The sequence below is a fragment of the Lissotriton helveticus genome, chromosome 9 (genome assembly GCF_964261635.1).
Source record: "Lissotriton helveticus chromosome 9, aLisHel1.1, whole genome shotgun sequence".
Lineage (NCBI taxonomy): Eukaryota > Metazoa > Chordata > Amphibia > Caudata > Salamandridae > Lissotriton > Lissotriton helveticus.
In genome coordinates, this window is record NC_136070.1 from 877,966,340 (window position 1) to 877,979,749 (window position 13,410).

A 13,410-nucleotide genomic window follows, 5' to 3' on the forward strand; every position below is an offset into this window, starting at 1 on the left:
CTCAACAGATCTGATTTCATCAACCTGAAGTCAATCTTAGCACAAATATGCATGAGGATTAATATGGACTGATCATTTAGCCATCTCTTTTACATTGGCAAAAAAGCAAGATGAAACAAGGAAGACCAGAAATAAATAGTACTTTTCATCAATGGTGTGAGAAGTTGCCCTGGTATATGATGTTCACTAATCTAGTGGGCACCTAGCACCAGTCCAAACAACCCTTATGGTGATGGTTGTAAAGTCAACCTTATAGAACAGCTATCCTAGTGGTAGCATGGACAAAGCAGTCCTAGGCTAAACTCAAGAGGGCATGTGAAGCCAGCTGTTTTACCATATGTAACCATTTTAATACCAAGTGAAATGACACCACACAGGTTGTATATCAAAATATATATGTATTTATTTCTAACACAATCCTCTGAACTCTTTATGAGGTCAGAGGCACAAGCACATAACAAGATACTCAATTATAATACAATAAGTTGCACAAAATACAGTAATGCCCTAGGGGCACTTCGAACCATTAACTAAAATAGTGGTATAAGAACCACGTCATGAACAAACGAAAGGTCTAGGGCCTTGTAGAATCGCTGGGGCTACGCTGTACTACCAAAGGTTAGGGAGCAGGAGGCCCATGGTATGCGCGTTCAGTGTCTTTACACGCATGCAAGTTACCATAGAGTTAGAATGGGAACGAAAGAATTGGAAACTAGTTCTTTTAGGACACTTCCGGATGGACTATGGAAAACCTACTTGAAACTAGGACACTAGGATAGTCAATACCCACAGGAGTACCGAAATACTCGCGTTACCTCACCCAAAGGATTCCTATGGAGCCTTAGAGAAAGATGCTGCAGGCAACCAGGAGAAAAGGGTCCGGGTGGATCCAAGGGCGGATCGAGGATGAAGAGTACCTGAAAGCAGAGGGGACAGAGTCTGGGTCACTAGCCAGTGACCAGGAAGGAACCAGGAAGGAACCAGGCGATGTCGCGAAGCAATCAGGTGATGTCGTGAAGCTTGACTCTGCAGCCACGTGGACCAGGAGGTATCGACAACAACCAGGAGCTGGATACCGACTGTCCCACAAAAGCTCTCGTCGGCGGTGTAGGCTTTTGGATTGGAGTTAACAAGCCTTGGCAAAGGCAACCCACGCAGGAATCGAAGATGGCTTCTTGATCAGACCAGGAAGGTCTGATGGGCTTCTCCTGTTCAGGGAAGCAGGGGCCATTCTGGAGCAACCAGACCAGTGGTGTGAATCAAAAGGTTCGTTGTCACAGAGGCCACTAGCCAACGGGCAAGTGACCGGACAGATGCGTCGAGCAGGAAAATGCAGAAGGGCCCCAAGCAGAACTCATGGAGTGTGGAGGGCTGATCTTCGGAGCAGTTGGTGCGCGGGGCTAGGGCTTCTCAATCCCCAATGCACAACTTCGAGGGTGCTTCACAAGTTGCACGGAAAGCAATTTGCTGGCTTTCCAAGATGGCCGGTCCCACGTCTCTCATCGCCTCCAAGGGTCTCAGCTCTGCTGTGACTGTGGATTGGGCTGTTAGAAGTCTGGAAGTCCGGGTCTTGTCAGGCTCTGTGCTCGGGCTCCAGCGGGAGCATCGACAAAGCAAACCATTGATCGCTTGATGGTGCCTGCTTGCACAGGGTGGTCACTCCTTGCATAGTTACAAAAACAAGGGAGATTCTTCAGTCTGCTATGTCGAGTAGAATGTCGAAGGTCCAGAGTTTCGTTTCAAGTTTCAGTCAGGATAAATCTATAGTCTTGGGACTCAGCTCCTACCTATATACCAAATTTAGGGGCTGGATTACCTGCTAGGTCCCTCCTATGGGTGGGACCCAGGAAGGGGGTGGTTACACCCCTTTCCCTTTGTCCAGTTTTGCACCAGAGCTGGGGCTAGAGTGCCCCAGCACCGGTTTTTACTGGACTATGCATGGGACACCTTGTGTGCCCCAGGCAGTGTCTCATTTCATTCAGCCCTCCCTGCCCCGAAACACTATCGCCTGTCTGGGGTGGTGCTAGCACCTCCCAAGACAGGAAACCTATTGTCCAAGCCTCCCTCGCTGGAAGGGCTCCCAGCAGCAGGAGGTCAGACTTGTGTCTGTGGCAGCAGCACCAATTTTGTGATGCTGAGGCTCTGGTTAACTTTAACCGGGATTAGTAGGAACAACATGTCTTCTCCCACTAGAAGGGTGGAATGCTACCCCCGTCGCCAGAACTGGCAAGGGGGTAGTATTCCAAAGTGTATGACACCTTACACAACATGTTTTGATAAAGCCAAACCAAAGTTAGCAATAACCGCGAGGATTATAATGCACTTAAGAGTATATGGTATGACTATATCATAGAACAGCTATAAGGACATGGTTCCGAAAGCTGCAGATAGGCTCAGCTCATGCTAGAGCACCATCTCACATAAAACCAAGCACTCTGCCTTCAGGATTGTTAAGGCCTGCCATAGGAGTGACTTATAGGTGCATATGTGTCTATATATAAGGGTAGGTATAGGAATACTATACCTAAGCAAGGGGTGATTACACAACCTTGCCCCAGCTGAGTGATCAGCCAGTTGTGTCAGTTTGGATGGCCAGCCAGGGGTGACATAAGATATGCTGCAGCCCCTGGTAGGCCTTGGGTGCACCTATGCCCTGGGTACATATGGTACACTGTACAGGGACTCATAAGAGTGACCCAAATCCCAATTGGTGATGTACCTAAAGTACATGGTGTGAAATGTAGAGAGAGAACAGCAGGGCTGTGGGTCTGATTAGCAGGCCCACAGCCACATTAAGTCAAAAACCAGTGAAGCAAAAAGCTAAAAATGGGGTGACCATAGGAAAGCAGACCCTACTCTCCTACATAACCCCCCCCCCAAACGCAGGGACATTAGACTAACCTTGACCAGTTGTGTCTTCATGTTCTAAGTGGAAGTACCTGGAGAGACCATCTGCATGCCATGGTCAGTCCCTGGTCTGTGCTCCACTGTAAAGTCCATCCCCTGTAGGGAAATGGACCACCTGAGCAGTTTGGGATTCTCACCCTTCATCTGATTTAGCCTCAAGAGGGGCTTGTAGTCGGTCTGAATCTTGAAGTGAGTGCCAAACAAGTACGGCCTCAACTTCTTCAGGGCCCAAACCACAGCGAAGGCCTCCCTCTCAATGGCTGACCAACGTTTCTCTCTAGGGGTCAGCCTTCTGCTAATAAAAGCAATGGGCTGGTCTTGACCATCTACATTAAGTTGTGAAAGCACAGCTCCCACCCCCAACTCAGAAGCATCTGTTTGGACAATAAACTCTTTGGAGTAGTCAGGACTCTTCAAGATAGGTGCAGAGCACATGGCCTTCTCCAGGTCATCAAATGCCTTTTGACAGCTTACTGTCCACTGAACCTTTTTTAACATCTTCTTTGAAGTCAAGTCATTAAGTGGTGTCACAATGGACCCATAGTTCTTAACAAACTTTCTGTAGTAACCAGACAGGACAAGAAAGCTCTGACCTGTGTCTGGGTGGTTAAAGAAGCCCAGTCCTTGATGGTCTGGATCTTACTCTCCAGTGGTTGAACCTGACCCCCACCTACAAGGTGGCCCAGGTACACAACCTTACTCTGCCCTATCCAGCACTTTGTGGCCTTGAGAGTTAGGCATGCCTTCTGCAGGGTCTCTAAAACCTTCTTCAGGTGGATCTGGTGATCCTCTCAGGTGGAGCTGAAGACAGCAATATCATCATGATAAGCTGCACAAAAGTCATCCAACCCAGTGAGGACTTGGTTCCCCAACATTTGGAAAGTGGCAGGTGCATTCTTCAAGCCAAAGGGCATTACCACAAATTGATAATGACCTCCTGGGGTTGAGAAAGCAGTTTTGGCCTTGGCATCCTCAGCTAACCTGATCTGCCAATAGCCAGCTGTCAAATCAAATGTGCTCAGAAACTTGGCAGAAGCCAATCTATCAATGAGCTCATCTGCTCTTAGAATTGGGTGAGCATATGTCCTAGTGACAGCATTGAGACCTCTATAGTTCACACAGAACCTCATCTCTCTCTCACCATCTTGGGTGTGAGGTTTTGGTACAAGGACTACTGGGCTGGCCCAGGGGCTCTCTGATGGCTCAATGACTCCCAACTCCAGCATTTTCTGTCCCTCAGTCTTTATACAGTCCCTGACATGGTCAGGTTGCCTGTAGATCTTACTCTTCACAGGCAGACTGTCACCAGTGTCCACCTCATGGGTGCACCAGTTAGTCTGACTAGGTGTCAATGAAAACATATGTCTGAAGGACTGTAGAACTTGTCTGCAGTCCTGTTGCTGCTGGTCAGTGAGGCTGCCAGCTAAGGCCACACCATCAACTGAACCATCATCAGGGTTCTGAGTCAACAGGTCTGGGAGAGGGTCACTCTCTTCCTCCTGTCCCTCATCTATAGCCACGAGCAAGCCCATGTCTGCCCTGTCAACATATGCTTTGAGTCCGTTGACATGGAGCACCCTGTGGGGGCTCCTGGGAGTTCCAAGGTCCACCAAGTAGGTGACCTCTCCCTTTTGCTCAACAATTGTGTGGGGTCCAGACCATTTGTCCTGGAGTGCTGCTGGGGCCACTGGCTCCAACAACCACACCTTCTGTCCTGGCTGGTACTCAGTCAGCACAGCCTTTTGGTCATGCTAAGCTTTTTGGAGTTCTTGGCTAGCCTCAAGATTTTAAGAAGCCTTCTTCATATACTCAGCCATCCTGGAGCGGAGACCAAGTACATAGTCCACTATGTCTTGTTTAGGCTTTTTGAGAGGTAACTCTTATCCTTCCTTCACCAGACATAGGGGTCCCCTTACAGGATGCCCAAACAAAAGTTCAAAAGGGCTGTAGCCAACCTCCTTTGTGGGAACTCTCTGTAAGCAAACAGAAGGCAGGGTAGAAGGATGTCCCATCTTCGCCTAAGCTTTTCAGGTAAACCCTTGATCATACCCTTGAGGGTCTTGTTAAATCTTTCAACAAGCCCATTGCACTGTGGATGGTAGGATGTAGTGAATTTGTAATTAACACCACACTCCTTCCACATAGCAGTCAAGTACCCAGACATGAAGCTTGCACCTCTGTCTGAGACAACCTCCTTTGGAAAGCCCACTCTTGAGAAAACTCCCAGGAGGGCTCTTTCCACAACAGGTGCTGTTGTGGTCCTTAGGGGAATAGCTTCTGGATACCTGGTGGCATGATCCACTACCACCAGTATAAATCTGTGCCCAGAGGCTGTTTGGGGATCCATTGGTCGAACAATGTCAACCCCTACTCTTTCAAAGGGTACCCCCACCACAGGTAGTGGTATGAGGGGGGCCTTTGTTGTGCCACCTGATTTGCCACTGGCTTGGCAGGTCACACAGGAGCGGCAAAACTCCTTAGTATCTTCCGACATATGGGGCCAGTGAAAGTGAGGGAAAAGCCTGTCCCAAGTCTTGTTCTGGCCTAGAGGTCCTGCTAAGGGAATATCATGGGCTAAGGTAAGAAGGAAACCCCTAAAGGCCTGAGGTAGGACCAACCTCCTGGAAGCACCAGGCTTGGGGTCTCTACCCTCAGAATAAAAGAGTCCTTCATCCCAGTAAACTTTATGGGTACCTGTAGCATTCCCAGCAGCCTCAGAAGCAGCTTGCTGTCTGAGGGGTTCAAGAGAGGGGCAGTCTAACTGTGCCTGCCTCAAGTCTGCCCTTGAAGGCCCCCCCAGTCCCAAGAAACTCAACCTGGTCAGGTTCAAGTTCTTCTAGGACAGTTCCTTCAGGGGTCTCAGCACCCTAACATCACACCTCATACTTCACTACAGCAGCTTAAAAGAAGTCAGGCAAAGAGCCCCCTGCGGAGCCCTTTGGGCATTGCCGCGCCGGCCCAATGAGGAGCATCCCTATGATGAAGCATGTTTTGGGAAACAATGGTTTGGGTGTGGCCTAAAGGTCCATGCAGAAGTGACCCTGTGGGGGGCACTATGATTGAGAGTAGGAAGTTTTTTCTTAAAAGGGAGTGGTAAGTAATATAAGGAGGGACAAGTAGGTCAGTATATGACAGATGTTTATTCTAAAACAATAGTATTCAGGTGCTCACACAATAAGTGACAATAAGCGTGACGTGAAAAGTGAGGTTGGTATTAAAATATAGACATGGCATTGACAACAGTAATAGAAGCTCCTTTAGAAGATTTTTACAGAGTAAAAGGAGTTCATGTTGTAGGGGGTGGATAGCGTTTTGAACTCAATTATTTGAGTTTATCTTCAGGTCATACATAGGTGAGCAAGCTGAATTAGGCTGGAATGCTGTTAAATAACATCCGGGGTTGCAAGCGCCTGTGAAACGCTGTGCTCCTTTGTAGTTGAGCGTGGGAGACTTTAGTACAGAATCAATACTGGAAGAGCAGCTGGCTGCTGATTGGCATCATTCAGTGCCGAATATTTATTGTAGGAGAATCCAGGGCACTTAATGAGAACCTGGATATGAAAAACAGAACTTGTCCTGCTTCTGCTGTAGTCTGCGCCGAGTCCCTCGCGCTCAGCGCATACTACATACAGGAAGTTGCCCAACCTCCTTAAACTCTCTCTTATTGTCATTTTTGATTTTCTCTTCATTCTCGGCGAGCGTTTGGACAGGGGTAGGTGTACTAGAGGCTACACCCGCATTACTTACCCGACCTTTCGCGGGCGTCCATTCCCTTGACCACTGGAGGAGAGCTTTAATTAATATTTGGTATCATCCAGGAGCAGCTTCTATGTAACAGCTACAACCACATAGTGGGGACACAGGTCTCCTGATCCGCCCTGGATGAGATAAGAGGGTATCATCCAGGAGCAGCTTCTATGTAACAGCTACAACCACATAGTGGGGACACAGGTCTCCTGATCCGTCCTGGATGAGATAAGAGGGTTCTCATTTTAACTTTTATGTATTTTACTCACGTGCACTTCACTTTGTTTTTGGTCCTGACGAAGCACCAATGACCTACGGGCGATAGAGGCACGAAACATGTTGACCTTGACTAGTACAACCCAGGCATAGTGGGCCTTGTGGGGTCAGTCGTTTTTAAGCAGTACTTTTAACTGCCAAGGGTTACTTAGACAATCTTGTCGCTGCTTCCATACCCTTGATTTTATCACACTATCATGTTTGCACGTAATTGATTTACCCTCCCTTACCCTTCCCCACACACCTGCATGCAACATCCGGCTAATCCTCTAAAAGATCTCCGATAAAGTGACCCTTCGGGGACCCGTAGGGAATTGCAGCGCCGGCCCTACGAGTAGCAAAATTGCCCGATGATGAAGCATGACATCCTCCGGGGTGTGTGAGGGCAGCAGAGGATGTAGTATGTCTTTCCCTCTCCCATCAGGGTATTTTTTACCTAGGATTACTTTTCCCCATTCTTCCCTGTTTTTAAGGTATGGGTGACTATTTGCACTCAGATTTGTGGGTGACTTTTGCACCCTGGTATAGGAACTTTGTCCTCTTTTGTGAACATTTTTGATTTATTGACATATCTTCTTTTGCCATACATGTTCTAGCTTTGTACTAATTGATGTTTTTAGCCTTGCCTCTTTGGTTTTGCTTCCAGCTACACACTCTAATTTTTCTTTACAACTTTATGCTTTGTACTATATCATCATTGTCATTTTATCCTTTTTACAATGTAAAGTTTTGGATTTTGCTATATGAAATGTAGTGATGTTTTTTTTCCCTTTTATGCTCCATAAACATACCCTTTTGAAACTAGAAAAAATAAGCTTTTTATGTAAAGAACAAAGAAAGGTTGAATATTTGTTTACAAAATTATGATTATCTTGATCTCCATTGAAATCCCTGTTGGGCTCCTAGCTTTTTAGGTGTGAGGCTTGTGTTTGGGCCCAAGGAAACTGTACACAATGAAGACCTTAATACGATGAGAAGTGCAAACTGAGTATCACTGCTCCAGGACTATTACATTGGCTTGCTAGGCTCACCTGACCAATTATGCTATTCAATTCAGACTCCAGACCGAGGGGGACCAATATTTAATTAAGTCTGAACCCATCATACCTAAAAAAAAAGGGGTTAGCCAGATTAAGGAAGATGAGCACCACATGAACATTTTTTCATAGGATTTCCTCAAGAGGATCATAAGTCCATTTGGTTAGTAATTGATTAAACTCTTTCCAAAAATAACAGTAGAGGCTATTCCTCCAACTGAATTCAGACTCCTATAAAAAGTGCTCTCTGATATGTTTGTGCAATTTTGTTTGGTTTGCAAAAAAAAAGTACATTTCCTTTTTATAAGCTCAATCATAGGCTGGAAATTGATTGATTTTATGTGGCCTGTTGTGTTCTAAGTCTATAACCCCACACCATTTCCCAGAGTAAGCCTTGGACTGATCAACTTTGCTACGCTGAGTGTAAAGACACAAGGAAGTTTATATTATGCTCAGGTTTGGGCTCATTCACATTTTTAAGCACCAGCCCACCAGTCCTACAAGGTCTGATGCTCACAGTCAGAGCCTACTAACAACCAACTGTTCTGGGACCTGAAAAAGTTCCTAACCTGAGGTCAGTACCATTGAGTTGGGTAATATTAAACATCCATCATCTGCCAAAAGCATCAAGAGTTTGAAGGGGATGAAAATCCACATGCCAATATGCCTTTTATATTATGGCTTAGGAGCATGATCAAGGCTGTATAATTACCATGCAGTTACACAGAGGCAGTACAAATTAAGTAAACAATTGATGTTACAAGAATAGGTATAAGGTAAACATTCAAGTGTTACCGAACTCAGAATTACGTATTTAGTAAGTTGTAATGTATGATTAAGGAAGATGAGTTTAATGACCTGAATTCTCAAGTTACTGTTAAGGCACACTAGTGCTAAAAACCAGTGTAGTGTAATATATATTGCAAAGAATAACATGTACAGTAGTATGCAAGCTCTGTGCAAGCCAAGCAATCCCTACTTCATAAACCCTTAAAGTTGTTTTTGTATCACCCTCCAATTGTGGAAAGGTGATTATTTAGAGTATTGGCATTGCTCACCGTGTAGTACATAAGCCAATCAAAATACGAAACACAGCATTATTTGGGTATTAGAGAAAAAGCAGAATGAGAAACACAGATTCATGAACTGACTAACCATACTTTTGAGTATGGATTGTTTTCTTTTTTATACTTCTCAAAACTCTACTCACCAGAATCATGAAATATTCTCTCAATTGCGGGTGCTGCCCCTCTGGAAACAAACGCATCTCCCTGGTCAATAAAGGCTTCCTTTAGAGCATCGTATCCACATATAACCATCACTGGACGAGGACCTATATAAATGGTGAAAACAGGTCCATAGACATCATAAAGCTGTAAGGAAAAAGGGACATTATGATGGATCCAAGTACTGTATTTACTCATATTCTATAAACATTACAGCATGATTATCTTGCACACATTCTACAACCAAGATTTCCACTGTGTATTGACCAATTTTCCCTTTCTTCCTCTCAAACAGAATGTTTGTTTGACATTCCAACATTCTGCTCCTAACATAGAAGGCCACACATCTTCCTTTTTATACAAGAAAAGGAAACAGCACTTGAGAGCACACACAAATATCAGGAAATGTAGTAAAGGAAAATTCAAACTATATGTATTGATATATGAAAATGGAATCTTCAAATAATTTTATATTGTAATGATGAAATGCAGTTTGTATGCAAATATTTACAAAAGAATATAGGAAATGAAAAAAAATATTTTGCAATATAGCTATAAATCAATATAAAATCCTTGAGATATGTTGCTTTACATATTATTCACTCTGTTGGTTTATATATTGTTCTCCAATCGCGCTCATTATTTTCACCCATGCACTCAACACCAGCAGACTGGACTATGGAAACGCTCTCTATGCATGCATCAACAAGTCCCTACTCAGCAAGCTCCAGACAATACAGAAAACCGCGGCCAGACTCGTCCTCGGCATCCCCCGGCACGAACACATCAGCCAACACCTAAGGAGACTCCACTGGCTCCCCGTGGAAAAGCGAGTCACCTTAAAAATCCTCCCTCATGCCTACAAATGCCTAAACAGCAACGGACACAAACACCTCAACGAAAGAATAAACTTCCACGTACCCAAAAGAAACCTCTGATCTGCCAACCTTGCACTGGCCGAAACCCCGCACATCCACAGAACCAGAGCAGGTGGCAGATCGTTCTCCCACATTGCAGCCAAGACCTGAAACAAGCTACCAGCAGACTTCAGATGCTCCCCCTCCCTGAACACTTTCAGGAAGACCCTCAAGACCTGGCTCTTCGGCTGAACGGCTCTGCGTACCTTCCTCAGTATCTTTTTTTTTTTGTAAATCTTTATATTCAACAGTCTCGACATGAGGTTCATATGCACAGAATCAATTGTGGGTTACAGTGAAATCAGATTACATACAATACAGCAGCATCATTCATTGAAATTCACAGGGTTGGTGGGTCATCATCAGCAGTTTCATGGGGAGGGGTACACATATCGCCCCGGTATGTGTTCCAGGGGGCCCAAATCTTAGACCATTTGCGGTGACAACCTCGAGCGACATAGACTGTTTTCTTCCTCAGCATACACCAGTCAAGGTCCTGCTGCCAAGCCATAACTGGAGGCGGATGCGGGGCTCCCCAGAACTGCGCAAAATTTCTTTTGGCGATCATGCAACCAAGCGTGACCCATTGCATAGTATGGGTGTTGAGGTCAGTAGGCTCCCAAATGTTAAGGAGGAACCTGGGCGCTTTCAGTGTAATGTCTACCCCTAGCACTTCACTCATGACCTTGTGAATGTTACGCAGTATACCTGAATGTGATCACAGTGCCAGAGTATATGCATGAATGTGCCCAATTGTGCGCAACCTCTCCTACAAGAACCATCCGACACCCCCCCATGTGGACCAATTGGAGACCAGTGATGTAGATTCTGTGAAGGATCTTTAGCTGCACCAGTCTGAGTCACACTGGGATAGCGACCGTTTTAGGGGAGGAGACCGCCTCCTGCCAGGCTTCGTCATCTAGTTCTATTCCGTCCTCAGTCCATTTTTCTTGCAGTTTCAGTAGGGGGTTGTCGATATTGTTAATAAGTTTCTGATATGTTAGGGAGATGGCCCTATCAGGCAGGGGTCCATCCAACAGTCCATATTCTAATGGGGAGGCGTCCAGTGGAGTTGGGTCATCGGGAAATGCTGTTAGCCGCGGATGTCTGATTTGCAGGTATAGATAATATTCTGTCTCCGTCAGGGCAACGCCAGGAGTATAGCACTAAGGTCCGCAAATGTCGTGCCCTGCATCCAGGGGGCATGTATATTGACAGAAAGGTGAAAGATCTGTCCTCGCAAGAACCCGTGATTCCGACATATCTGCCCCGGTCATCTACATATGTAGAGGAGAGTGAGAAAGGAAACAATTTTTTTTGCATATTTGCATAATACCTACTCCCCTGGAGCTAGAGGTGAAACCTGCATGCGCCACCATCGAAAATCCCCTCTGTGCCTAGCTTTGCATGTGTTGCCAATGAGATGTGCTTCCTGGAGTAACACGATGTCTGGCGATTGTCGTCTAATATATTGCAATACAACACTCCTCTTAATCTTGTCCCCCAAATCGTTAACATTCCAACTCAGGATTCTGATTTCTCTGTTACACTGTACTCCCATTGACAGTTAGACAAGACCACATTAGTGGGTTTACGTGTATAAATCGTACCATCGAGATAGTACAAAGAAACAACAAACAACTTAAGAAACAACCCTTCCCAACATCCCCCCACCCTGCTCCCCTGCACTCCAGGCTCAGAACTTCCCATGTTATTTAAATGCAGAGTGCCTATAGCCCAACTATTCTAGTGAAAGACAAACACACAGGGGGAGGCCACAGAGTTCCGATGGCTCCCCCGCCTACCATTACAGTGTATCAATGGAGAACGGGCCAGACATTCGGATCATCGAGCATGAAAGTTCCCGGGAGGCCGGCGCAGGGTTCAGTCCCAGCTCTTTACGAGTGCCGGTGGATCAAGTTGCAGCAACGGCAAAGGGAGTGTGAAGGCTACAAAATGCCCTTCCAAGAGAGTTCGCCGCGGAAGTTAATGATCGGTAGCGTTCTGTTCCGGTGGGATCCGAAGACCGTCCAGCCAGTCGGACGCCACCACCGGGAGGTCAAAGAAGCGGGTTTTGCCATCCAGTTCAAATCTCAGGTATGCTGGGAAGAGCATGGCGTACTTGAGACCTTTTTCCTTCAATCTGATTTTAACATTAACGAAGGAGCGGCGCCTCAGCGGCACCGCCCGGGTGAAGTCGGGGAAGAGGGTGAGTTCAGAGTTGTCTAGTTGGATCGGAGGTGCAACTCTCACCGCCTGGAGGATCATGTCTCTGTCTCTATAGTTGAGGAGCCAGGCCAGTATTGGATGAGGGAGGTCCCATGGCTTTGGGCGACCCCCTGGTACTCTGTGGGCTCTCTCAATGACGAAAAGTTTAGAAAGGCGCTTTTTGGTTGTAGTTTTGTCAGGATCAGTTCTTAAATGAACAGATCAGCAGCAGGACCCTCTGATTTCTCTGGAACACCAAGAATGCGGATGTTATTACGTCTAAGGCGCCCCTCATAGTCGTCCAGCTTGTCCTCTGTATATTTGCGGAATGATTGAAGCTCCCCAATGTCCGTTTGCAGTTGCGAGGTGTCCTCCACAAGACTGGCGGTGATAATTTCTAATTGTTTGACCTTCTCTCTGTACTTTGTGAGATACGCTCTGATTAGCGTTACTTCCGAGTCGAGGGTGTCAACATAGAAGCGGACACCAATAATAGCTGCCATCAGGTCCTTCATCGTGGGTTCACCGGCGTCATGCTCAGCTCCGCCTTGTGGTTTGTCACTGGCCGCGTTTCTGTCTGGAAGGTCAGCCTTTGGCTGGTGAAGTGGTTGAGCCTACTCTGCTGGGGCACCTGGGAGCCCTTAGCGCTGGACATGACGAGGCCCTCACTGAACACTCACTGAGACACAAAGTGGCTTCAGGTAGGATTTGCCCTGAAAGGTCCCTCCGGGGTCTGCCCCAGTGCGACGAGCAGATGTGAAATTATGTAGATGCTGCTGAGTGGACTACGCCGTTCCTGGATGAAGATTAGGACCCAGGAAGCGGACGCAAGCAGTGGAGGGGGACCCCACAAGGGCGTCGCCGGCTGCAGAGTCGCTGTTCACTGTATTCACAGTGAGATCTACGGGCGGTGGAAGCCACAGAGAGAGTCTAAGTTGTGGAACAACAGATCGCCACCCGGCCCTAGGTTGTTGATATCTTTTGAGCAATGCAGCAGGCCGCAAGGAGTTGCTACTAGCAGTCAGTCCCCAAGTCACCAATATACCAAGTAGGGGAAGGGAGGCAGGGTGTTTGGACTGCGTGGCCGCAACC

The 13,410-nt window shown here is 46.6% G+C and overlaps 1 protein-coding gene across 1 annotated transcript in view; it reads right to left on the reverse strand.

Moving 5' to 3' along the window:
- LOC144781946 (cytochrome P450 2G1-like) overlaps window positions 1-13,410 on the reverse strand; it is a 552,942-nt gene that overhangs the window by 442,749 nt on the left and 96,783 nt on the right. The window contains exon 2 of the mRNA XM_078661038.1: window positions 9,178-9,340. Coding sequence (XP_078517164.1) covers window positions 9,178-9,340 — 163 coding nt within the window. The remainder of the gene's footprint in view (window positions 1-9,177; window positions 9,341-13,410) is intronic.